This window comes from Panthera tigris, chromosome A1 (assembly GCF_018350195.1).
Source record: "Panthera tigris isolate Pti1 chromosome A1, P.tigris_Pti1_mat1.1, whole genome shotgun sequence".
Taxonomy (NCBI): Eukaryota; Metazoa; Chordata; class Mammalia; order Carnivora; family Felidae; genus Panthera; species Panthera tigris.
Genome location: NC_056660.1, coordinates 78,264,366 through 78,291,122, shown reverse-complemented (window position 1 = coordinate 78,291,122; position 26,757 = coordinate 78,264,366). Strand labels below are relative to the sequence as shown.

At 41.9% G+C, this 26,757-nt stretch overlaps 1 protein-coding gene across 4 annotated transcripts in view; it reads right to left on the bottom strand.

Moving 5' to 3' along the window:
• MYO16 (myosin XVI) overlaps positions 1-26,757 on the bottom strand; it is a 610,989-nt gene that overhangs the window by 116,092 nt on the left and 468,140 nt on the right. For all 4 annotated transcript variants that reach the window (XR_006215346.1, XM_042980064.1, XM_042980054.1 and 1 more), the window contains exons 25-27: positions 25,776-25,951; positions 23,276-23,356; positions 22,827-23,032 (exon numbers count right to left, since the gene is read on the bottom strand). Coding sequence is in view for 3 of the 4 variants with exons in the window: in XM_042980064.1 (XP_042835998.1) it covers positions 22,827-23,032; positions 23,276-23,356; positions 25,776-25,951 (463 nt within the window). In the remaining variant the exon portion in view is untranslated. The remainder of the gene's footprint in view (positions 1-22,826; positions 23,033-23,275; positions 23,357-25,775; positions 25,952-26,757) is intronic.

Sequence of the window (26,757 nt, the reverse complement as noted above, 5' to 3'; positions counted from 1 at the left end):
TCTTGCCTGTGTTACATCCTAAACATCTCTGATGTTTATGCCCTCTCTTTCATCTCATTTAAATTCTCTCTGTAAAGCCTCAACTGCTCCTTTCTCAATTACTGTAATCAACAGTGCTCTGAGACACCTGCCTTGCCCTGTCTACTCAAGTTTTCACACTGTTTTGGCCAACATACTTTAGGGACCTCCCACCTTCATCATTCACACTACGGGGTCCTTCACGATGCCTTCCTTACTCTATCTTTGTCTAGTTAAACACCTCCCAGCCGTTAGGATCTTGCACTCCAGCCACACTAGACTGTACTGAACTCACTCTTCTTCCTCATTGTGGTGCTTCCACATATGCTTATGTGAACAACTGACCCTTTGATTCTTCTTCTGGTTCATTCTAAGTGGTCTTCAAACCTCAGCTCAATGCCATCTACTCCAGACGAATCCCTTCCCTGGAAACCTACACTGCCGGGTCCACACACTGTCTGCATTCCCTTGTATCACATCGCTCCACATTGTCATTTTCTATGCCCCTGGCTTCTGAGACAGAATGTTCTATGCATTCCATATGTTGACCTCTAAAGTACCCTGCAGTGCCTGGCATGTTGAAAACATTCAACAAGCTGTTGTTGAGTGAGTAGACAAAGGAACAAGAAGAAGAAAAGAGAAATGAGGTAGAATTTTAATGATTATTTAAATATTGTTTTATATAGGAATATAATTAAACCTATAACATTCATGCATAAATAAGTATATTTATCTATAAGGCAAATATAATTAAATACTTTCTAAAATATTTACTATTATCGTAATGATCACTCAGGGATATATTTCTTTCTGGTGACCATCCCCTTCTACCAACATATAAAAACCAGTGACCACACTATTGCACAGTGGATTTTATGAGTCACCAAGATAAAGTGCAGAGTTCCAGAGCCAGCCACTTCTTACTTGTATTTCTAACATATTGAGGGGTTTGACCACTTTTGTCTATCTGGCGCCTGGTCACCCTCTGCAGCTGGAGGTGACTATCTGGTTTGTTGCCTGCTGTCCCGGAGGCGGTGAGGAGGCGTGGCTGTGTGGGCTCCAGCAGCACAAGGAGCAGGTGTGGCCACAAGGAGGGATCTGCAATGCAGACCTTCTTTCCCCCCCGGCCCCGGTGTCCCGCCAGCTCTTCCCTCCCAGGACTCTCTTCTCTTATTCACTGCTTAAAAAGTTTTTTAGAGATTCCTTTTTCTTCAGATGCTACACATGCATATTGAATGCTATTTTTTTAAAAGTATGTGGCCAATCCATCAAAGAAACCATTTTAAACCGTCTACAGCCAGGACTGCCGAGTAGGTGAACTTCAGTGAAAGTGACAGAACAGACCAACTTCAAGCCTACGTTGACAGGTAGCGGGTAACATGTATGCTGCTCAGAATGGTATATCCTGTGTGACAGCAGGGGTCTCTATTAGAGACAGGAAAAGATGAAGGGTTCAGCTTCACGGATTCAATCCTAGACCCTCCACTTCTTTCACAGATTGATGCAAATATTTGCTGTAATGACGGTGCCCTCGGAAACTCCTGCTGCCTGAATCACCACCTCCCAGGCACGACGTCCACACAGGCACAGGGTTTACAAGAAACCTGCCCTTGTGAAACATTTAAGCTAAGTATCTTGCTCACCTGTGCTATTCTTGGAAATGTTTCTGGCCAGCATTAAGTGCTGACTGTCCTTACAGCATTCTTCAGAGGGCACGGAGTTCTTGACCACAGTCTCTTCTCTTCCTCTTTTCCCTCATCTCATTATATCTTTCAAAAGTTCTTCATTAGCAACATGCCTTGATCTACACGGATTTTTCTTCTCCCCAGCACCCTCGGTGAGTCAGTCCCTAATTTAGAGATACAGTGGACAATCTGTACTCCTTATGTCTGGCTCTCTCTTCTGCAGAAAACTCTTTTGGTCCCAGTTTCCATCGACTTCATATTCCTGTGGCTTTTCTGACGCTGCGCTCTTTGGTTTGCATCCACAGCCCCGGTTATAAGCCGCTGACATTCAAATATACATATTCAGTAACCATCAGCTCTCGGTACCTGAACCCACCGCATCCAAACCAGCCACATTCTCTTCCCTCTGACACCTGCTTCTCCTCTGCTATTCCTTACTTCAGTTACGGGTGCCGTTACCCAGTCTGTAACCCAAGCTAGACCTCTAGAAGCCATCCCCAGTCCTCATCTGTCTGAAGCCCCGTGCGCATAGTCACTAAGGGATGCTACCTTCGTGTTCACAATATCTGGTTTCTTACATCTGTCTTTCCAGTCCATTCAGTGTTCCACTGTTTTGATTTCAGCTATGATCACATTCACTTAAAACCAACCCCCACATAGCTGCTTGATGTAGTTCTTAACCAGGGGCGGGAGGGGGAGTATTTTTCCCTCCTGGGGAACATCTTGGCAGTGTCTGGAGACACTGTGGGGCATCATGATGGGAATGGGGGTGCTCCTAGAATCTGGTAGGTAGACCCTAGGTATGCTGCTGATATTCTACAATGCAGAGGTCAGCCCACCCCAACAGAAAATTATCTGTCCCAGAGCATTAAGGGTCAAGGTTGAGAAATGCTCTGCTCACAGATCTAGCTCAGCCGTTAGCAAATTTTTTTTTTCTATAAAGAGCCAGATACTACATATTTTAGGCTTTCTTGGCCATAAATTCTGCATCATAACGACTCAACTCTGCCTTTGTAACATGGAAGTGGCCAAGGACAAGGTGCAAATGAGTAGGTGTGCTCCATGCCAGTGACACTCTATTTAATAAACAAGCAGCTAATTGGGTTTGGTCTCTGAACCACAGTCTGTTGTCCCCTGATTTCGCTTAAAGGAAAATAAAACTACATTGTTTTACTGCTTTTAAACACTTAATGCTTATTAGCTGTAGGATAAGTGCCCCATTTTGGATCCTAAAATACACAGGTCTTGGCTTTCTTTCTGCTCTCATTTTCTTGGCTTGTTCCTACGTTACTGCAGTAAGAATGTCTTTCCTCATACACCTTATGATGTTTCTCATCTCTTTCCTTTATTGATATTAACTTTACCCAATCTCACCCTGAGGTATCATTCCAAGTCTGAGGTTTCCCCCCATCACCCCCTTCAACAAGCTTACTTCTCATCATTGCTCAAGACCCTTCTAGAAGAGTCTTTTAGACTCTTCTAGAAACTTCTTAGGATCACTGCTCTCCGGTGAGACAACAGGCTTCACTTCCAGGCTCTGATGACACACCACAGCACCCTGAGGAGTCCATCCCCCCAACTCAACAGGGAGATACTCTAGACTTAGGCAACACTTACTCATCTTTGTATCCCCAAACTCAGATCTGCTGCAGGTAGTCTGCAGGAGCTTAGTCTTAAATCGAGCGCATAACTTTTATAAGCAACTTTTTGAGCTTTCAAGCTTCCAGGGTTTTAGAAACACTTGAGCAAGATTTAGGGCAAGAAATAAAAAAACTTTTTGAGGGTAACAAAGTACCCTATGCATAATATAACATCTAACTTAATTCAATTTTATTTATGATTGCAACTTTTCTTAATATTAAATACTTGAATAAATAAGTAATGTGTGCGAATCCCCAGGAGAGAATGTAGAATAAATAAAATGGAATGGAATGGCAATAAAATGTAGTAAGGGCCAGAGGTATTTGCTTAAATCTTAATTTTTGAGTCTGATTCTTATAAATGTCTGATTAAATGGCTATAGCAATATTTGCATGTAATGCTTGCTGTAAAGATTTCTGAGATAAAGGTACTTTTAAAAAAAGCATATCCCCCTATTGTCATTACTTATTAATTTATTGGAATGTCTTAAGAATTTGTTGAAGTCTCAGGGTTTAACTGTGTTAAAGCACTAGTATATTATCAATAAGAGAACAGGAGATTTCCTGCTAAGTCTTAAAATTCTACTGTGGGCAAGGCAGGTGGCACTTTTTTCTTGAGCCAAAGCATTTTTTTGGCATGGGATTGAGGGCAGAATGTTCATAAGCCTGTTCAGAATCCCATACATAAATATGCATTTCTGACCATTTTGGTCATAGAAACGTCCAACCCATGAATTCCCTAAGAATAAGAATGAAAGTCATCAGCTTCCTGGACAATTTCTAACGTGCTTAATTTTAGCTTAATTAAAATCCCATGCACGTTCAAACAAATATAGTATTCGCCTCCACTTCCTATCCAAAACTCTTGTCTAGCATCATCATTTCATAAAATACCAGCTGCTCTATGTTAATTTTTATACAGAGATACAAGTCTGTTTAGAAAAAATTAGTATACATAATCTGAATAATCAAGGGAGAAAAGTGTGCCATTATCTAAACTATCAAAATTATCTTAAAAAAAATACAAGTTTTCAAATTATACCATCATTTCAGGAAGTTCTCTGTTTTAATAATAGATTATAGGTGCTCACAAGATAACCTAGGAACAACTTAATAGATAAAATTCCCATCTCGTAGGAACCCAACATAAAAAAAACCAAATTTACAGATATCTGCTTTCACGTCTGGATAGGGGAATAGTGCCTGGTCTTACCCTCCATCCACAAACAACTTAAAACCTGATAACACATGTGAGGCAATGGTTCTCAGAGCACTGAGAACCACACAGCAAAGGTAGTGATCCCTGAGAGACAAGAAACAAAGGAGGTAAGCCTTAAGGCCTCCCAGATTACTTCATGAGGGAAGATTCCAGACTGTGGCTTAAAGAGTGATCCCAAGTGAAGCTTGATGATGTCCTCGAATTGAGGAGATGGCCTGGGAAGATCAGGTATGCCAAGGTAGCTTGAGTTCACAGAGAAGATAGTCTGAGAAGAGAGAGCTACACCAAGAGAAGATTCCACAGACCTTCAGAGTCCCACTCAAGTCTCCAACAGAATACTGTTAGCACATGCATGTGAATAAACTATCTAAGTCCCATAAAAGACTTATCCAAATGGAAGAGAGGGAACCATCCCAGGGCAAAGATAAAAAGAAGTAAGGCTGTTCCCATCAGCCAGAGTGAAAAATCCCATAATTTATGAGGCACGGGATAAAGAAGGCAATTATTTTGCATAATTAGTATGAAATAATGAGCCCTAGGCTATGTACTGGCCTGGTCCCCCCCTAGAAAAACATGAGAGCAAACCGTCAAAACAAAAAACTGTTTCCAAGCAATTTCATTATTTTCCAGACAAGATTCAAAAATATTTGTAGAAATACAAAAATATGTACCATTTGAAAAAGTAACATTCATAATGTCTGGTATTCAATAAAAAATTACCAGGCAGGCAAAGAAGCAGAACTATGTGATCTATAATAAAGAAAAAAATGAATCAACCAACACTGGCCCAGAAATGGCAGAGAATGGAATTAGTAGACAAATAGATACTAAAAGAAAGGCAAAATATGATAAAGATTGAAGGATTTTTGAAAAATCCAAACTTCTATAGGTGAAAGCTATAGTATCTGAGGCAAAAGATGCATTGGGTTGGATTAAGTGTGGATTAGACATCGCAGAAGAAAGGCTTAGTGAACCTGAAGACATAGCAATAGAAACTATCCAAATTGAAACTGAGAAACAAGGCTAAAAAAATGATGAGCATCAGTGATCTGCACTCATCAGTGATGTCCCAAGTGATGGGACAACTTTATGTATCTAATAAACATGTAATTAATTGTAGTATCTAAATTAGAGGAGATAAAAGGGTAGACAGAAAAAATACTTGAGGGAATTATGAACACAAATTTTCCAGATTTGATGAAAACTGTAAACTCATAGACCCAAGAAACTTATAGATCCAGGAAACTCATAGATCCAAGCACCCTGATGAACCCTAAGCACAAGAAAACATGAAGAAACATGCACCACAATGCATCATAGTCAAATTACTCAAAAGTAGTAAAAAAGAGAAAATCCTAAAAGCACACAAAAAGAAAAAAGGCAAATCTTGTACAGAACAGCAAAATTATGAATGACAGCCAATTTCTTCTTGGAAAGAGTACAACACAGAGAAGTAATATCTTCAAAATACTAGAAGAAAAACATGTCAACCTAAAATACTTTACCTCATATAAATACCTTTCAGAAATGAAGGTCAGAATGTACCATGTTAAGAATGAACTGTCATGTAAACTACGGAATATGAATGACGATGAAGTGTCAATGCAGGTTCATTGATTGTGACAAGAAATGTGCCAATAAATTATATTCACACACAAGAATTCAGAGAAACTTAACAAAACTCTGCTGGGGGCTGTTGATAATGGAGAAGGCTGTCCCGGTGTGGGGGCAGGTGTGTGGGGGAGAAACTCTCTTTATTTTCTAATCAGTTTTGCTGTAAACTTAAGAGTACTGTAAAATATGGTGTATAAAAATAAATTAAACTGTAAAAAATGAAGGTGAAATCTGTATAGCATCCATGTACATACAGCTTGGAGGTGAGCCATGGGTTCATATAAAATTTTATTGTGTCTCTTTCCAGAACTCCTCCTCCTACCCAGCCTCACTAGGGCTTTTGTGTTGCTCGGACATCCTGTTTCCTGCCCTCTAGCCTGATATCTGGGGCTTTCTTTACCCCTCTTCTCTGGGCACTCCTGTGAGTGAGTCTGCATCTGGGGCCGAGCTGCAGGTGCCAGGGAGGGGGGATCAATAGGGGTTCACCCTGGCTTCTTGGGACCACTAGTCTTTTGACTGGGGAAGAAGGCTCCCTTCATCAGAGGCCCCTGCCATGGGACTACTCAGGATGGGGTGCAAGAGAAGGGAGGAAATTAAAAACACTGTATTTCCACACATTTGGAGCCTTATGAGTTTTATATCCTGTCTCTTGAGCCTGAAGTAGGGCTTCTCCTGAAGCTGTTTCTGTTTGTGCCAGTGCTGACTTCTGGGTTTAGAGATGCCTGGATTTAAGTCCAGGGGATACTGGGGAAAAATGGTAAACTCAAAATCAGCTTGAAGGTGCTGTTTAGATAAAGGTGAGTTTATATTAATTTCTTATAATTAGAAAAGAAAAAAAAAGTTTCATATTGCTAATCTAGAACTTCCACCTTAGAAATGGGAAAAGAAGATCTAACTAAACCTAAAGCAAGCAGAAGGAAAGACACAATAAAGATAAGAACTGAAATTGGGAAGGTGCCCGGATGTCTGAGTCAGTTAAATGTCTGACTCTTGATTTCAGCTGAGGTCATGATTTCATGATCTTGAGACTCAATCCCTGCTTGGGATTCTTTCTCTCACTTTCTTTGCCCCTCCTCCACACACTCTCTCTCTCTGTCAAAATAAATAAATGAACCTCAAAAAAAGAAGAGAAATCAATGAAATTACTTGAACATAAAGCAATAGAGATAATCAGAATCAAAAACTGGCTTCTTGAATAAATGAATAAAATTGATAAAACCCTAGACTCGTAAAGAAAAAAAAAAAACAAAACAACCCAGAACATACAATTATCAGTATCAGGAGCAAAGGAAAGGATGTTGTCACACTGTAGATATTAAAAGTATATAAGAGAATGATATAAACAACTCCATATAGATAAATTTGTCAATTTGGATGAAATAGAACTATCCCTCAAAACCCACAAATTACTAAAATCCAACCAAGATAAAATAGGTAACATGAATAGCCCTAGAATAATATTTTAATTTTTTTAATGTTTATTTTTGAGAGAGAGAGAGAGAGGGTGTGAGTCAGGGACAGAGAGAGAGAGAGAGAAAGAGAGAGAGAGAGAGAGAGAGAGAGAGAGAGAGAGACAGTGTGAGCAGGAGAGGGGCAGAGAGAGAAGGGAGACACAGAATCTGAAGCAGATTCCAGGCTCTAAGCTGTCAGCACAGAGACTGACGTGGGGCTTGAACTCACAAACTATGAGATCATGACCTGAGCCAAAGTCGGATGCTTAACAGACTGAGCCACCCAGGTGCCCCAAATAGCCCTGGAATATTAAAGAAATTGAATTCAGACTTAAAATCTCTCAAAATAAGAAATCTCCACACTTAAATGGCATCACTAAGCAAATTCTACCAAATACGGAAAGAAAAATTAATGCCTAGTCTACACAATCTTTTCCACAACATAGAGGATAGGACACAATCTTGGGAAAAATGTTTGCCAATTAGATATTTAATTCATATGTGTCTTCAGAATCTACAAAGAACTCTAAAAAACAATTAAGCCCAATGAAATGTTAGGCAAGATATTTGAATAGGAACTTCAGCAAAGAAGACCTATGGATGGTAAATAAGCCTATGGAAAGATGCTCAATATCATTAGTCACTAGAAAAAAGCAAAATGAGGCACCTGGGTGGCTCAGTCAGTTGAGTGTTTGACTCCTGATTTCGACTCAGGTCACGATCTTAGCGTTGTGGGATCAAATACCGCATCTGGCTCTACACTGAGTGTAAAGCCTTAGGATTCTCCCTCTCTCTCCCTCTGCCCCTATCTCCCCTGAGTGTGTGTGCTCTCTCTCTCTCTCTCTCTCTCTCTCTCTCTATCAAAAAAGAAAGAAAGAAAGAAAGAAAGAAAGAAAGAAAGAAAGAAAGAAAGAAAGAAAGAAGAAAGAAAGAAGAAAAGAAAAGAAAAGAAAAGAAAAGAAAAGAAAAGAAAAGAAAAAAGAAAAGAAAAGAAAGTAAAGTCACGATGAGATATCAGCACATATCCAGTAGAACACCAAAACTGAAATGGCTGATAAAACCAAGTGCTAAAGACTGTGTGAGTAATTGAGTTCCCATACCCTACCAGCAGGAATGCAAAATGCTATGCCCACTTTGGAAGGCAGTTTGGCAGTTTCTTAAAAAGTTAAATGTATACTAACCATATGTCTCAGCCATTCCACTCTTATATTTTCACCCTTGACTCCACCCCCAAAATGAAAACATGACCGTACAAAGACTTGTACACAAAATGTCATACTGGCTCCACTTGTCATCACCAAATGCTGGGGACGACCTAACTATCTGTCGACAGGTGCATAACATACAAAAGCAACACCACTCTGTGAACTACAGATACATGCAACTCTATGTCTGAACATCAACATTACTGTGCTGAGTGAAAGAAGCTAGAGCAAAAAAAGTACATACTTTATGACTGTGTTTGTATGATATCTCAGAAAATGAAACTAATTGATAGTAAACAAAAGCAATGCTTGTTTGGGGCTGAAGAAGCAGGGGTGGGTGGGAAGGCCAGAGTACCAAGGACGACGAGTAATCTTTAGTGGGACGTCAGGTTTGTGGAATGGTTTCCAGGATGTAGGATGATATCAAAACCTGTCATTTTTTAAAAACCAAAAAAACAGGGGCGCCTGGGTGGCTCAGTCTGTTAAGCATCCAACTTCAGCTCAGGTCATGATCTCGCTGTTCGTGGGTTGGAGCCCCACGTCAGGCTCTGTGCTGACACCTCAGAGCCTGGAGCCTGCTTCAGATTCTGTGTCTCCCTCTCTCTCTGCCCCTCCCCTGCTCACACTCTGTCTCTCAAAAATAAATAAATGTTAAAAAAAATTAAAAAAAAAACAGATATATTTGATCGCATGTCAGTTGTATTTCATTAAAACTGTTAAAAATTTTAGAAATGAATGAACATCCATGCAAAGAACTCAGAGAAATGTAACAAAAAAATATGTTCTGGATGTTTACAATAGGGACCAAAGTACTCACTCCTTTTGATGTTCAGTTTGCATGTAAGTAAACGCCAGAAGAATATCTCCTCTGGGTGGAAGAAAGCAAGGAAAATGGATTCAGAGGAAGTGAGTGGTCTGAGATGTTGATGAAAAGGTAGCTCACGTAACTGCTGGAGGAGTAGCGTACATAACACACGTTCTGACAGTGTGATCAACAGCAAAACCATTAGATGTCAGTCACTGGTATCTGATGTGTTGCATTTTTGATGTTATAAGTGTATTTAATGGATAAGGATTATTCCCAATGGGATATGCTGAAAGGTAGAAAAAAAAAACAGGTTATTTTTTCATGTGCCTGTAAGTTTTACAGAGTAATTTGGTCATAATACGGTTTAGTCCGTTAGTGAGAGTTAATGGACTATCCACATCCTCAATGGCCACATTTACTGTATATGACTGCAGTTGTGCTAAAAGTATATGGAAATACATATCTGTCTAGGAAAATATGTATCTCTATATTTTTCTGTTGGTGTAAGTGGATACCTCTTCTCTCAGAAGAAGAGGACCCAGTTTAAAATGTACACTAAAGAAAATAATTTTTTTCTTAGTATTTTTGAATAAGTGGAGTAGAGATCATCAAATTTAGACTCCATAGTATGATATAAAGATGTCCCATTCTTTCACTCAACACTCTTACTCAATATTTAGCAATCATTAATGTGAAACAAATAGAAAATGGAAACCTATCTTATACAAATAATGGATTTGAATATCATAGTCTACAAGAATTGCAAAAGCCTTCAATTAGCTAGTGTAGCTAAAAGTTTCCTCTATATAGGAGATGATCCATAGCTATCTATGAAAGGAAAGAAGGTCAGAGTATGGAGAGAAGGTAAGGGGAGGGAGAAGAGAGAGTAGTGTTTAAAACTATGATCCTGGGAACATGGCATCCCTAAGATGTCATCATTTTTGTCAATTTTCAACATTTGTTGTTTATCTGAAATTTTAACTTAACTAGGTATCCTGTGTCTTACCTGGCAATCCTCCTTACTGCCCAGGCCTCAACCCAGCCATCCAAAAATTTTTTTTAAACTGAGTTTACTGAGCTAGTATGGTTGAGAGGCACTGATTTAAAGAATTTGCTCTAGGGATGCCTGGATGGCTCAGTTGGCTAAGCATCTGACTCTTGATTTCAGCTCAGGTCATGATTTTAGGGTCTTGTGATCAAGCCCCACATCGAGCTCCTCACTGGGTGTGGAGCCTGCTTGAGACTCTCTCTTTCTCTCTTTGCTCCTCCACCCCCTTAAAAAAAAGAATTTGGTCTGAAAAATGTTTGGTGTGTGTGTGTGAATGCCCGAGTGCACGTGTGTGCTCTTAATAACAGGTCTACACACATTAGGAGAGGCGTAAGGAGTTAAGAGCATTCCCTGGAAAATTCCCAGCGATAACCTGAATATTTTGTTAATTATTTCAAAAATAGCAACGTAATTATTAGGCCTTGTACCAGGCCCCATGTTAGGTGTTGGGGACACGGTCTAAAATAGGAGACTGGTATGTGTCACTAAGGTGGTATCTAAATAAGACCATGAGAATATATTATGGTATAATGGGAAGAGAAAACTCTTCTTTATTTCAAATCTTTCTATTCCAATAATAAAGAGCCAGAATAGGAAAAATGCCTTTAACACTGCATTTCTAAGGTACACTGTAGCATGTCTTGTAGAAACTAACCATTCTCAGTGCACACACATCACAAGAGTATTCACTAAGATTGGTTCACTAAGAGGAACCAATCTGTAGTGTAACGCTAGAGCAACTGTGAAGCAGGACACATGACTGGGACACAGATCTGCAATCAACCACCATGAATAAGGGCACTGGGTTGGGGCTAGGGATGATGCATGTCCTGTATCAGAATGTTTACGCTTCATTTGGAACAATGGCCAAAGCATAATAAAGAACTAGAAGTCAACACATAAAAGTATCTAATGACACAGTGCTGAACTATTTAATTCTGGTGTGGAAAGATGATTATGGCGTCAATGTTGATCTTGACTGTGGGGAGTAGCGGGCATAGAGAACAGATTATTCTGAATCTACACTTGTTCCAAATACACCTCTCCCTCACTGGGACGAGACCAGTCAAATTTTTAATAGACCATGTAATGACTCCTTTTAAAAGGTTTTTTCTTGACAATTCTATAAAAGCCAAGCTTGAAATGATGTGTAGGACATCTCTCATGGATGTCATCATGATCAGATTGGGAAAAAAGTCACATCGCCCCTTATCTCTAACCATCTGTCTGCTGAGATACTTCAAATTATTCCTATTAATGTATTTTCCTCTTGAATCCCTCGCTAGGCGCATTGATAATTTTCAGGTCATTCTGTAGGGCTCCTTTTTCTGCAGATTTCATTGTTTTGAATATATTATGAGTTCCTTCTTAATATAACTTATCCTATCTCTCCGGTTATGGAGAGAGTAGACGACACACTATACAGAAATATGTAGGGACTTTGTGTCATAAATGGAGAGATTTGTAAGAATACTGAAGTTTAAAAATATGTTATCATCACCATATTTTGAAAACTATTAATTCCTTAAAACTATGGGTTTCCGAACAATAAGACAAATTGCTTTTATTCTAAAGTTAAATACATTCTGCTCAAGGTAGAAATATTTATTTCATATAATATAAATATTTGCTTACTGAAATGCCACAAAAGTAAGTTTTCAAGTTTAGTAATTGGGTCTTGCAATAACATAGGTATAGTATATTCAAGTGAGTATATTGTGGAAAGACCACAAAGTGGGTCAGCTCTAACTGTAAGTTACTTCGTTAAAAATAGCGTCTCCCCTAAACATAGATCATCTGTAGAGTCTACTGTGATTTGGTATTTTTATTCCTAAATACATTCCTACTGCATAAATTGATTCTCCACCCGTATGGTATCGCAGAATTGCCTTTAGTTAAAGCATTTCAAAGAACAGGAAAAAAAAAATCAAATGAAGCTATTTCTTAAATCAATATGGGAGTACAAATCCAGTCACTGTTGTATAGTTATCAAATAACTCGAAATTTTGGAGAATGGCTCATGGTATTTTGGAGGGAGTGAGAGAGAATATTATTATACTGTGGCCAAGGCAAGCCGGAATCACTGTCTCATACTAAAGTCTATAAGGTTGCCCTAAAATGGAAATATCTTGGCATAATTAAAACACGCATTTTCAGCTGGTTAGATACTGACAACTCTTTCGGCCCACTAATCAATCTTGTATAGGATACCATTGAATACTACAACTTGGACACAAAATTCAGAGCTCAAGTATAAAACTATACAGAAAACTAAAACAGTATTCATTCATGTCTTAGTTTATTCAACGCCTAGTGGCTGGCCACCTGTTACGTGCACACAATAAAAGGTTTTCCTTAAGAGAGCTTGTATCTCCTGGGCACGGCAGAGGTTAAAGCATCCTGGCAATGTGCCGAGACTCATGAAAAGGTGGGTGCAGGGGTGTTAGGGGGGCAGTGTCCTGGTTTGCCAGGGGGCAGTCCCAGTTTATACCTGTATTCCTGTCAAAATTATTAATTGTTCCCCATTTCACTATAAAACATGCCTAGGTTTAATCAAGAGGCTATGCGGTCACCCTTGTCATTGGCAACAGCAAATACTAGATTTTAGAATGATTCTGCCTGTGGTATCCTGCTCCATAGACTAAGGTTAGGTTTCTACATTTAGTGTGTATGATGACGTTCGAATAACCTCATGTCCACTATTTACTCATCAGACCCTCAATGTGAAGGTGAGAGGAGTTATGGTGCTGAGTCAACACAACATTTGAGGTTGAATTACTCATATCCAGAAGGATGACTACTTATGGACTGAATGTGTTGCCCCGCCCTCCAAAATTCACATTTTCAATCCCTGATACCCAGTATTGTATGACTGTATTTGTCAAGAGAGCCTTTAGGAAGGAATTAAGGTTAGACGAGGTCATAAGGGTGGAGTCCTAATTCAATAGGATTTGTGTCCTTATAAGTAAAGACACCAGAGAGCATTCTTCCTGTTTCTTTTTCTCTGTGCCTGATTCTCACTGTCTCGTTCTGTTTGTGTGCACGCTTCCCGGAAAGGCATCGGGAGTTCACAGCAAGAAGGCAGCTGTCTACCATCTTAGGGGAGAGCCCTCACCAGACACCCCCCCCCCCGCTGCCATCTTGATCTTGGATTTCCAGTCTCTGGGACTGTGAGAAAATCAATATCTGTCGTTTAAGCCACCAGCCTGTGGTGTTCTGTGATGGGAGCTCCACAGACCACTGCAGTGACTGACTGCTTGCACGGTTATGCTGAAGGGTCCCCAGCTCAACCAGGGTATCTGGAATCTCTTTAGCTAGTCTCAGCCAAGCAAGAAAATGGAAAGAATGGTTGAGAAATAGAAATTTAACTTATGCATATGAAATTCTGGGCATTTAACTCAGCAAGGCAAGATAATCAGATTTGGGATTTCAATTCCTTTGGAATTGAGTATCTCTGGACTTCAATTTACAGGACGCATTAATCTTTGAACTTTTATTTCTCCCTGGGAACTTAATAATGGAAGAAAATGTAGAGTCAAATTTGGGGAATATCTAGGCTACTGGGGTTTTATTGTCTGAGTCACTCTTTTGTTTTATTTTGATAGTTTCATCTAGTCCAGTTGTAGCATCTCTGGGAGACTCAGTTGGACACCGTGTCTAGACAGGGTTTGCAACAGAAAATAAAATGCACTTACATTCATGAATGTAGAGTGCCCTTGAAGTCAATTAAAGTAATGCACTCTTGGCCCACTTCAGAATCTTTGGGTGCAAAATCTATACTGCTTATCAGGTGCCCCAGAAGTGGACCCAGAGAACCAGTGGGGTGCTCATGATGATGGGAGAGAGGATGGGTTGAAGGACTGGATGTCCCCTCAGGGGAACAGCCACACCCCAGGTTGGTGACAGGCTCACTGGAGGAGTCTAACGTCCCAGCACACAAAATGCCACAGAGATTCACGGAGGAAGCTTCCTCTTCTTTTCTGCTGTCTCCTTACGGATCGAGGTGGGATGATCCTCTGGCCACCCAATTCTGCACACTTCCTGAGGGAGGTGCAGTGACAGACCAATCGGACTGGCAATTTTGGTGAGAAAAACACATAGCATCCTCAGCTGCTAACGAGCAAACTGCTCGCAAAGACCGTTGGTGGTTTTCCTCAGTTTCTCCAAGCAGCCAGCCTTCCTTGAACAGCCTCCCTCATGGGAGAGTCCAACTGGGCCCACGCTGTCTCTAACTGAGGGGTCAGGCTGCTAATCCTGGGTTGGCCCTATTAGTGGGCACATCTGTCTCTTTCACCCAGCGCCGTCTACGAAAAGTGATATTTTGACCATTTTCTCTTCTCATCTCAGTCAAAAATTGGATAAGGAAAATGATGTTATTGATTGGGTGCCCTCAAAGATCCCAATGATGCCCTGAGGTTCTCTGTAGACTCCTGAATTGTTGAGGTCGCTCAGATATAATCAGTGAAAACTATACATACTAATGGTCACATTAAAAACCACTGTTGTTGTATAAACAGAATTAAATAGTTTATTAAGTAATGTAACGAGCACCTTGTAAGTAAATATTTAAAACTGGTTTGGCCCTGGAAAGCAACGTCACCTTGTGATTATGTTCTGCCTGACATCACTTACAACTAAAAACATTAAGATATATCAGTGCAGGGAACTGGGGAAGCCCAGGTAAATCAAGTCATAAATAACAAGATTCAGAATTCTGGGACTGAATTTTTTACTGCACTCCCCAAATTGTATTAGAGATGCAACAGAATTGTCAAAACATTGAATGCATGCCGAATGTAGCTTCGTGTCTATTTTCCCGAAGCAGCAATAATGACTCTGATCTCATCAGTTTCTTATTGGATGCTTCCTCAAGTGGAAATGTTTGGTAGATTATTTTAGGCTGGTCGGTTGGGGGTATTGTTTCCAAGGTCTTGTTAGAAAGTTGTAAAATGTTCCTGTTTTTGCTTTCTTGCTATTTTATTTACTTACTTATTTGCTATTTATTTATATTTGTGAGAGAGAGAGAGAGAGAGAGAGCGCGCACACGAGAAGGGGAGGGGGGCAGAGGGAGTGAGAGAGAGTCTCAAGCAGGCTCTATGCTCAGTGCAGACCCCCGCTCAGGGCTTGATCCCACGACCCTGGGATCATGACCTGGGAAGAAACCAAGAGTCAGATGCTAAACTGATTGTGCCACCCGGGTGCCCCACTCTTTTGTTATTTTAAGTGAAACTGTGCAGTTCTCTGTTTCCAAGGAGAAACGGAGCTTCCAAGGAGCTTTCCTACTGTCTCGGAGCTCCTTTTCCAGAGGCCCTGACTGATGCTCCCATACTGCCTCCACCAGCCTCATGCTGCCATTGCATGGATACACAAGGTCGCTGGGGAGGGTGGGAAACTTGGTGAAATTAACTGGATCAGTTTTCAGGAAACAGAGCAAAGAAAATCCAGAGTGCAGGGCTCTCTGCAGGGCTGAAATTTAGAAATCTCCAGGGATTTACTCTCCCTACTGAGGTAGAGGTGCTTCTGCCTGTGACTGCTGATGACAATGAAGCACGAAGAGGATGCACAGCACGCGGTAGTGGAAGACGTGGATGGGAACACGGCCAATGTCAGTACAAGACCGGTACCGGGGAGAGGCTAAAAACAGTGTCAGGGATGAGAGGTGCGAGCCGGCCCCTAACTCTTGGGACCTGAATTTTCTGGGCTACAAATCAGGATGCGACCACCAGTGCGAGTCATAGGGGTGTGGTGAGGATGTGCTTGGTGATGGCCTGTGCCTACTCAGGGCTGATAAACGCCCTCCAGGCACATTTACATCAAAGCCGGAAATTAGCAATGGCATAATGACTAATATCTGTGTGATGAGAGGAGTTGTCTCAAAAGGTTATTATGAGGAGCAGAATAATGAGTGCAAAGTGTAGATCTGGAGCTTGACCCATTGGACACCAGTCACACACGGGGAGGATGCCCATGCTGCCACTGGTGACAGTGACTTCCCATCCTGATGACATCGATACAGTAAAATGCTCCAATAACACAAAAATGGGAGGTTATATAAGGAAGAGATAAAAATGAATGAACGGGTGAATGAATGCTGTCCTGGGAGAACACGTGATGCACAAGAGCAGAATTACAGATCTGAGCCAGGTTACAGAAGCAGCAAAGCAAACATCAGTCACCTCTCCCTACCTGCTCCCTTTCTATGGAAACTTTCCCCCAGCTCCACCGGAAGGGGGTGCATGGGACTAGATAAAGGGTCAGCTGCCTTTGGGCACAAGCCACTCACCCCATTTCCTGCCAGCACAGTTGTCTGGAACAGCCCCCCTCACCCATTTGTGCCCACGCAGTCTGGGGCTGTGTGGGGCCACATGCAGGGCTGAGCTATCACAGCAGTGACCGTGTGGCCCGCATGCCTACGACAGTTACCATTTGGTTCCTTATAGAAAAAGTCTTCAGGTGCCCAGAGTAGATTACGGGAGACGTTACGATTCATAATCCACTGAGGAGCACAACAGACTCCCCGCAAGAATATAAACTGAAATGGCTTCTAGAACCTGTGACTTCCGCTTCCCTTTCCTGATTCACATTTCATTGAAGAACACCACATCCCCTCCTCCCAAACTCCACAAAGCCAACCCTGTGGATCGGCTTTAGCAGAAAGAACACAGTAAGCCTTGGCAAAATTAAGCCTGAAGAAAAGATGTCTTTTTCCAGTTAAAGCTTTGGGAACATTGAATAGCTCACGTTTCTATTAAAGACCATCGACAGTAACTGGCAGCACTTGGCGGAAAGAGGGGAACTTTTACAAGATTCCCGACTCAGACCCACAGTTCTCGTGACTGTTCACTGGGCAGCCGCCACCCGTGAATTTAATCCAAGAAACTGAAGTGTGGCTCGCTTCATCCCTCTCCCTGCGCCCGATTTCATATCACGGCCGTGTTCCTTCACAGCCTGACTGTTGGGCAACGACGGGGTCATTTAAACAAGTAGATGATTCAGACTATTTCTAAGAGGGATCTCATCCAGCCCCAGTGTCAGAGCACAGATCTGAGGGTGTGCTTCTCGCCGACAAGTCCTTCTGAGTCTTTTCCAAATAAAGTCACCTCTTCAAACGGCCAACCCTGGAGTGATGCCGTCCCACTGTCCCCTGCTGACCACAAATGAGTCCACAGATGAATGAGGGGCTACAGCCCTCAAACTTGCCACCCCACATCCAGAGCTAGATTCCAACACATTTCCCTCCTGTATCTGGAAGAAGATGAAAACATAGAGGCTAGTGCTCCGAGGAGGGCAGAGATTCATGCCACTAAAGTCTGGCACGCGCCTGGATTTCTGCTGGGCAGCGGGATTAGTTGCAAAGTCCCAAGCACACAGGGCATTAAAGAAAGCTCTGGAGAATGATGGCAGGGCACCTGAGAAGGTACAAGGTACCATTGCTCTAAGGACTCCTCAAAACAATTTCCTCAGCATTGCCTCATACTATTCTTCCCTCGATTCTAGAATTTGGAAAATAAAAATGATGGTATTATATTATTCAACGCACTGAACTCACATATACTTACTGGGGAGAGAGGAGATAATAGAAGTTTATACGCACAGGCATAGCTATGAAAGATTCTTTTTTTTAACTTTTTAATTAATTTTTAAATGTTTATTTCTGAGGGGGGGGGGCGCATGAGCTGGGGAGGGAGAGATGGAGAGGGAGACACAGTACCTGAAGGAGGCTCCAGGCTCTGAGCTGTCAGCACAGACCTTGACGCGGGGTCTGAACCCACAGACAGGTGGGATCATGACCTGAGCTGGAGCCGGATCCTTGCACGTTCTCCCTTTAAGAGTATATGGGCGTCGTTCTGGTACTGGCTACTATCAATGGCTTCTCCTAGGGGGAAAGATCTGGGTTGGTTGGCAACTGTTTGACCAAAAAAATGCAAGGGCTGGGATGTGCCCTTAGTTCCAGGCCCCGCTGCTAGGACAACTTCAAGCTTCCTTTCTTGCCCCAGGAAGTGTGAGCTGTTGACTAAGAGGTCTGAATGGTTCTGCTGGAGAAGCAGCGAGGCCCTAGACATGTGAGCGAAGAAGCTGTCAGCCTGGCTAACATGATCATCTTCTACCTGGCAGTAGCTTCTAGAAAGACCCCTAGCAAGAACTGCCCAACTGAGCCCAGTTAACTCACAGAACCAGGAGAAATAATGAATTGTCGTTCTATTCCACGAAGCTTTGGAGTGGTCTGATACACCGCAACAGATAAACCGAGCAGGAAGTGCACACATTCGGGGCGCCTGGGTGGCTCAGTCGGTTAAGCGTCTGACTTCGGCCTAGGTCATGATCGCACGGCTTGTGAGTTTGAGCCCCACGTCAGGCTCCAGAGTCTGGAGCCTGCTTCAGAATCTGTGTCTCCCTCTCTCTCTGCCCCTCCCCTGCTCACGTTGTCTGTCAAAAATAAATAAGTGTTAAAAAAAATTTTTTTAATAAAAAAAAAAGTAGACACATTCCCACTCTTTGTTGTGTGTTGTATAGTACCTCCTATGAGCAGAACAATTCTCCACCGTATTCCTTGCTCCACCTTGGCTTTGGCCAAGGGACTGCCTGAAAGCAAGGAATATAAGGTAGTGACAAAAACCACAGCTGGACAGAAGCTGTAACAGCCACTTAGACCTTTTCTCTTCCTCCTCTGACTCAGAAAGGGCACGTCCTATGTCTCAGCTCTTCCTGGGCCCATCATGAAAAGGAGCTCCCGGTCAGAGCTGGTCGGAGCTCAGGTGTGCTACGTCTAAATCACAGTCAGAGGAGGGCAAGCGAGAGATAAACCTTTGCTGTTGCAAGCCATGGACGTGGGGTTATATGCTCGTGAGAGCGAGCCCTTTGTAATGCCATCTGAACAGTCTCACAAACCAGAGAACCAGACCAACATCAGGGAAAGTCACTGAGACAGAAAAGCACACGAGATCTTTCCCGTTCAGTTTCACAGAGGGTGACTGGCATTCTGCTAGAGCCCAGGCACGCAGTGACACTGGTGCCCCATCCAAGGAGCCTATGGCCCGGTGAGGGCTCACTACTTAAGTATTTTCTGTAAAGGGTCAGAGAGTAAATGTTTTAGGCTGTTGTTTGCCAAGAGACAAGATTGAGGATAGTACGTGGCTATGCATGGAACCATTTAAAATGTAAAGGACACTTTTAGCTCTCAGGCCATATGAAAGTAGGGGACACGATCTGGCCTAGGAGCTGTAGTTTGCTGGCCTCTGGTCTAGTGGTTGACGTTGGTTACATGAGGGGCTATTTCCAGGGTGCATATAATAAGTGTATTACACGAGCCCTTCCTGAAGCTTAGAGTAAGAGACACAAACCAATCTGAGATTTTATGAACCATTTTCTGAAGGAAAGAAAGCCTGAGTGGATCTTGAATATCCACTAAATGCTGCTGAGTAAATGTACAAAAAGGTAGAAAGGATGAGTTTTTGAAACCACAGGTTATGTGCACATAAACTGTATTTCCTTCCATTAACACAAGAGTATTTTATAAGAAGAACAAGCACCCAAAACTTCCCAATATAACTTGTCCAGGTTTGCTACATATAGACACCGTAGGGACACTCTACAAACACAGATATCCTAGCCAGCCTCGACTGCCATCACAAAATACCACAGACTGGGCAGCTAACCAAAAAAAAAAAAAAAAAAAACACCAAAGTTTATTTTCTCATAGTTCTAGAGTCTGGGAAGTCCAAGATCAAGGTGTCAGCCAACTTAGTTTCTACTGAGGTCTCCTCTTGGCTTGCAGAAAGCCGCCTTCTTACTGTGTCCACCAAGAGTATCCTCTCTGATGACTCTTCTTATAAGGACACCAATCCTATCAGATCAGGGCCCCAATGCCAGTTTCATTCTGAAAACACTGATTAGATACTTGTAATGCACAGGAACTGTTACTGAATATGAGATGGTCCCTACCTAGAAGCCCTGGGACATGTGAAATGCTGTACTTTATTTTAATTTTTTTAATGTTTTTATTTATTTTTGAGAAAGAGAGACAGAGCATGAGCAGGGGACGAGCAGAGAGACAGGGAGGCACAGAATTTGAAGCAGATTCCTGGCTGTGAGCTGTCCGCATAGAGCCTGACGCGGGGCTCAAACTCACAGACTGTGAGATCGTGACCTGAGCCAAAGTCAGATGCCCAACCAACTAAGCCACCCATGTGCCCCTGTACTTAATTTTAAAAGATATTCATCTCCTTTGCTTTTATGCTCTTTTCATAGAGATAAACTCAATTCCTGGTTGAGTCTATATGTCAAACTAGACTTGGGAGAATACAAAGAACAAAGGTAAAAACCATTTTCCAATCATTCTATTATATGCTATAGTCTACACACACATGCGCACACGCATGCACAGACTCATGCACACACACATTCACACACACACACAGCCATGGTCACCACCCTCCTCTGGAGGGGTAGGGCAATTCAAATAGCTGCTTATTTTAGTCAGCAGCCTCCTCACGCTGGTGGCTCAAGTGGAAATTCTAGACAACAAAGTGTTACATCGCTTTTCTTAAATGAATGTTTTGTCAAATGGATTTTCCATACTAGTTAATTGGTTGGTTTAAAACATAAATGCTAGATTTTATTCTTGTAATATTGATAATATTTTATGCCAATGTCATTTAAAAATTTCACCTTTTTTATACAGGATTACCAATTTCCCTTCCTTCCTTCCTTCCTTCCTTCCTTCCTTCCTTCCTTCCTTCCTTCCTGTCTTTATTTCTTTCTCTCTCTCTCCTTCTTTTCTTTCCTTTTCTTTCTTTCTTTCTTTCTTTCCCTCTATTATTTTTTAACTGCCTAAAAACAAACATAGTCCTTATTTCACCAGTGGCTGTGTTCCAATAAAACTTTATTTACAAAAATAGGTGGTGGGCTAGATTTGGCCCATGAGTGTAGTCGGCCAACCCCTGATCTAAAAAATATTTTGTTCATAGACATAGAGGAGAAAATAATCACACATATATGTTCTTTTAAGTAAAAATTGTTAGGTAAACATTATACACACCAATTTTAGAAATCTTTAACGGCAAGGAAATCCCCTAATTTAAGGTTTGTGGTTTGTGGAAACCATGAAAATGGTTTCCAAGGTATCAAAGTTTAGTAACTTTTACAAAAGCTTGGTCAGTGTATTTCATTGTTTCCCAGAGTGTTTTGTTTACTCAAGCTGGAAGAATATACTTAAACCTTGAACAAGACAGGTTTGACCTGTGTGGGTCCACTTACATGCAGATTGTTTTAGATAAATACGGTACAGAAATGTAAATGTGTTTTCCCTTCCTTATGGTTTTTCTCAATAACATTTTCTTTTTGCTACCTTACCTTATTGTAAGAATATATTATATAATGCATATGACTAACAAAATACGTGTTAATCCACTGTTTCTGTTATCAGTAAGGCTTCTGGTCAACAGTAGGCTGTTAGTAGGTAGGTTGTGGAGGAATCAAAAGTTACATGTGGGGTTCCAAGTGCTTGGGTAGAGGCGTTCCTAACCCAATCCCCCACTGTTCAAAGAGTCAACTTATATCAGGGCGCCTGGGTGGCTCAGTCAGTTAAGCGTCTGACTTCGGCTCAGGTCACGATCTCACGGTCCGTGAGTTCAAGCTCCGCATCGGGCTCTTTGCTGACAGATCAGAGCCTGGAGCCTGCGTCAGATTCTGTGTCTCCCTCTCTTTCTGCCCCTCCTCTGCTCATACTCTATCTCTCTCTGTCTCTCAAAAATAAATAAACAAACAAAAAAAAAAAGTCAGGGGCGCCTGGGTGGCGCAGTCGGTTAAGCGTCCGACTTCAGCCAGGTCACGATCTCGCGGTCCGTGAGTTCGAGCCCCGAGTCAGGCTCTGGGCTGATGGCTCGGAGCCTGGAGCCTGTTTCCGATTCTGTGTCTCCCTCTCTCTCTGCCCCTCCCCCGTTCATGCTCTGTCTCTCTCTGTCCCAAAAATAAATAAAAAACGTTGAAAAAAAAATTAAAAAAAAAAAAAAAAAGAGTCAATTGTATAAACAGTAAAATCAATGCCCGAAAGAGAGAACAAAACAGAAGATCCTTGCGACAGTCTGGTCAGAATGCAGAGCTAAGCAGTACATACAATGTCTCAAGAGCAGAATTTACCTTGACAGGAAATCCGAGAAGGAAAGGCGAACAGGGTATCCATATCGGATAATCTTCACCATGTCCAGGACTCCGATATATTGTAGTTGAGCAGATACATAAAAATTATCAAAGGTATCTGGCAGCCTTGAGTTATTGGGCTTGATGCAATGAACAAAGTGGGGTGTGCGCTTCTGAAGTTTTCCGATAATATCTGCTAGAGATTTCTAAGGAGAGAAGCGAAACACAACTGATTCTCCAAAGAAGACACTGCCTGAAAATATAAAGAGTTTATCTTCAACCCACAACTCTTTTATTTAGTCTGAATTCTCCGTGGTGTGTGTGTCCGTGTGTGAGTGCTTACTGGTTTCCAAGCGGTCAAAAATGGGGGGGGGGGGGAATGATGCAGAAACCCTCTACAGTTGACAAGATCTAAATCTAAATTTTGGAAAACCGAAAAGTCCACTAACCCTGAGTTGTGATGCAATCGTGACTGGACCTCCCCATTCTAGTCTTTGAAGAAACGAAGAAGTTCCTTTCTTTTTTAATAACTGTAATGAAAATAAAAAGAAAGAAAGGGTGAGCGGATTTATTTACGTAAGTATGTATTGACTGATTTTTAATTGTAGTTGACATTAGTTTCAGGTGTACAACATAGGGAGCGATCTTAGTAGTAGTTAACTAAATTGCATTTACAAGAAAAAATTTACCCTCCCATCCACGTAAATTCACTCAGACTGTAAAAATCAGTACCAAATGAGTTTTCTGCGACGGTACTGTGAATTGGGGAAATTGAAACTGCACGTAAAAGAACACCATTCCTGCCAGCCTTTCAAGTACACAGAAGTTGTCGTCCTGTATCTATTTTAATTTTGAGAGTAAACATCGACCCTGCCTTGCTGGGTAGCACAGTCCGCGCACCTGGGAGCCCTGGGTGTATCATCACTATGCGTGTTCATCACGAAGCAGCAGGCTTACCACCAAGCCAAAGGATACTATTTTATGCTATAAAGGTTTGATGTTTTAACAAGCGCTGGTTTATTCCCTTAAGTTTAACCACAATCAATTTCTTCCCATTCCTCCTCTTTTTTTTTTAACTACTAAAAGGAGTTAGTAAATTATCTGTCTGAAAAATGGCAACAATTTGTGTTTTCCTGGATGAGTAATTATATAGGGCTCTTAAAAGAAAAAAAAAATCATATGTAGCAAAGATTAAATGATAATGGAGATAAAAGAAGTCAGTGGAAATGGAGCCAGTGGGTAAAGAAATAAAGGGCAGAAGGTAATTAATTAAACTCCACCAGGGGTTAAAAGGAACCTCAGCCACTAATGTACCATTTGCATTTCACAAAATCACGCAGACTCAGACCAACGTATCTATAGATCCCAAATCATTTATGTTACAATAAAGAGGTCTTGGTAGGAGAAGAGAGCCTGATAAAAGACTCTTGTCAATGTGGTGCTATTGCTACCATGACAGCAGCTGATTTCCTCCCGTTGACATGAACTGTCAGGCTGGAATGACCCATTGTAACTGACAAGGGAATGTAAAAGGAAGCAATTGGTCCAAAATCAACCGGTTTTCTCCAAACACAAAGCCAAGCGTGATGCTCAGTTAAACAGTGGTAGAGCCCTACGCTGCCAGTCACAGGGCTGGCCGTGCAGAGATGCAGCCAGTATGAAGGGAAGTGAGGAATGGAACACTTAAGGAAGAATCGTAATAAATAAATCTCCATCCCTTGAAACTGAACGCTCAATTTCCCTTTCTGGGTGGAGGAACCACTGTGAATTATCTTCGTTTTGCAGTCCTTTAGGGAAAAGACTAATGGCATCTATGCCTGGTAATGTTTAATAATTAAGGTTAAAAATTACAGTGTAGAGGTGGGTGGTGATTTCTTGCTCTCGATTTCCAGCATGATTGAGGAAGGAAGGGCCAGAAGGTTCAGTGAAACCCTCAGGAGTAGAGATCTTCCTTACAAAGAGTAACCCTTTGTCTTTTTTATGTAAAAAATGCCATTTTGTATGCAGTGAGATTGAATTCCTGTGATCACACAGGGCAGAAATGACTATATCGGAGGATCTCTAATTGTAGGGTCCACTGGCTAAACACACACACACACACACACACACACACACACATTTCTAATATGTTTTATACATCTTGCCAATCTTCTAAAATAGAGCTGATTCTAATTATGCTTTCATTTTAATTGGTAAGTTAAGTGCATTCTAACAATCTACGACAACCGAATTTCTAAAACCGATTGTCCTGGACAGCTTCCCAAACAGATTTCCCCTCTCTGCAGTTTTGATGGAGACAAGCAAAACAAACCAGGCTACCGTCAGGCACTGAGTCCTTAAAGTTGCCACATTTCCTACCTGTTTCCTATCCATTTGAAACACCCCTGCTGAATTTTTACTTCCATGGTACAAACAGAACCTCTATGTTGTGAGTGTAACTGCACGTGTGGAGGGCAAGTCCACACTGGAAGTGAGGATGATAAGAAAGTACGTTTGAAATCTACAAAGTCTACAAATATTCCAGCACCTGAGAAATACACAAGGTCTGTAAGAGAAACCACAATGTACTGTTTGGAGACCTGAAGCCTCAGCAGTGATTAATGTCAACAGAATAAGGTAGCTAAGTTTCTTCCCCGGAAGGCTAACGTTGCTACAGTCACTCCCCATTCGTCAGAGGGACAGTCACAGAGACGAGGCATAAACAGGATGTTGCAGAGACAACCAATACAATTACTAACGCTCTACTTGCTATCGAACTTTCCCTCTGCTGGACTCTCCCATCATGTTTCCTCTGTCTGCTGGTTCTATGTCAGGCAGGCAACCTGTCTTTCATTTTAAAAATCAAATGATTTATTTCCATCAGTTTTCAAGACTGCATTAAAAAAAAGAAGAAATAAACATACTGAGCAAACTTCAAAACAACCAAACAAGAATCACAGAAACTCCTACCTTACTAAGTTCTAGATAATTCCTGTTTTCTCCAATAACTGAAGAAGCCGTCATCTTCTTACTGAGCAGGGCACATTTATGTCCTCTGAACTTAAAAGAAGGATAGGAAGATACGAGGGATCCTGTCTGTGACAGTTTCGACTGGAACAAGTGATTGATCACGACATTTTCACTGGCTAGGAAATAAATAAAAGCATATCATGAGTGGCATTAAAATCAGTATTTTTTTAAAAAAATTTGTTAACGTTTGTTTTTGAGACAGAGAGAGACAGAGCGTGAGTGGGGGAGGGGCGCAGAGAGAGGGAGACACAGAATCCAAAGCAGGCTCCAGGCTCTGAGCTGTCAGCACAGAGCCCCACGCGGGGCTCGAACTCACGGGCCGTGAGATCAATGACCTGAGCCGAAGCCGGACGCCCAACTGACTGAGCCCCCCAGGGGCCCCCAAATCAGCATTTACATGAGCAGTAAACACCCCAGTGCTGCTGCCACTACAACTTTCCAAGTGCAAGATGTCACTGAGGGGGTCTGTCTTCCCCTTTGCCCCTATTTTGTTTTCCCCACCGTTCATCGTAACACTTGATGAATGCTGATCTTCCTCTTGCCCTTGGCCAGGAGTCTTAATCCCGGGTGTCCTGTCCTGTACTTGAGCACCTGGCCCTTGGTTCTCTAACTGAGCAACACTCGCTGCTCTCGTAGCCGTGGGAGCCACACCTCACCTTCTAGGGTCTCCGGGCCTTCGGTGCCCTTGGCCAAGTCCTGAAGACCTGTGGCTTCCGCCAGCCGCTCCCCATCCCCAGAAACACACTTCCTCGGATGTAACCCGTCTCCGGGTGGTATTTAAACACCTGTGGGAGACCCTGTCTCATTTGGTTGTATCAGGTGTCAGGGGAAAGAAATGCCCTCTTTTTTCTGATCCAGTTAAGCTACACATGTAAAAAGCTGATATATTTCAGATGTTACGTTATACAAATTCTAATACATT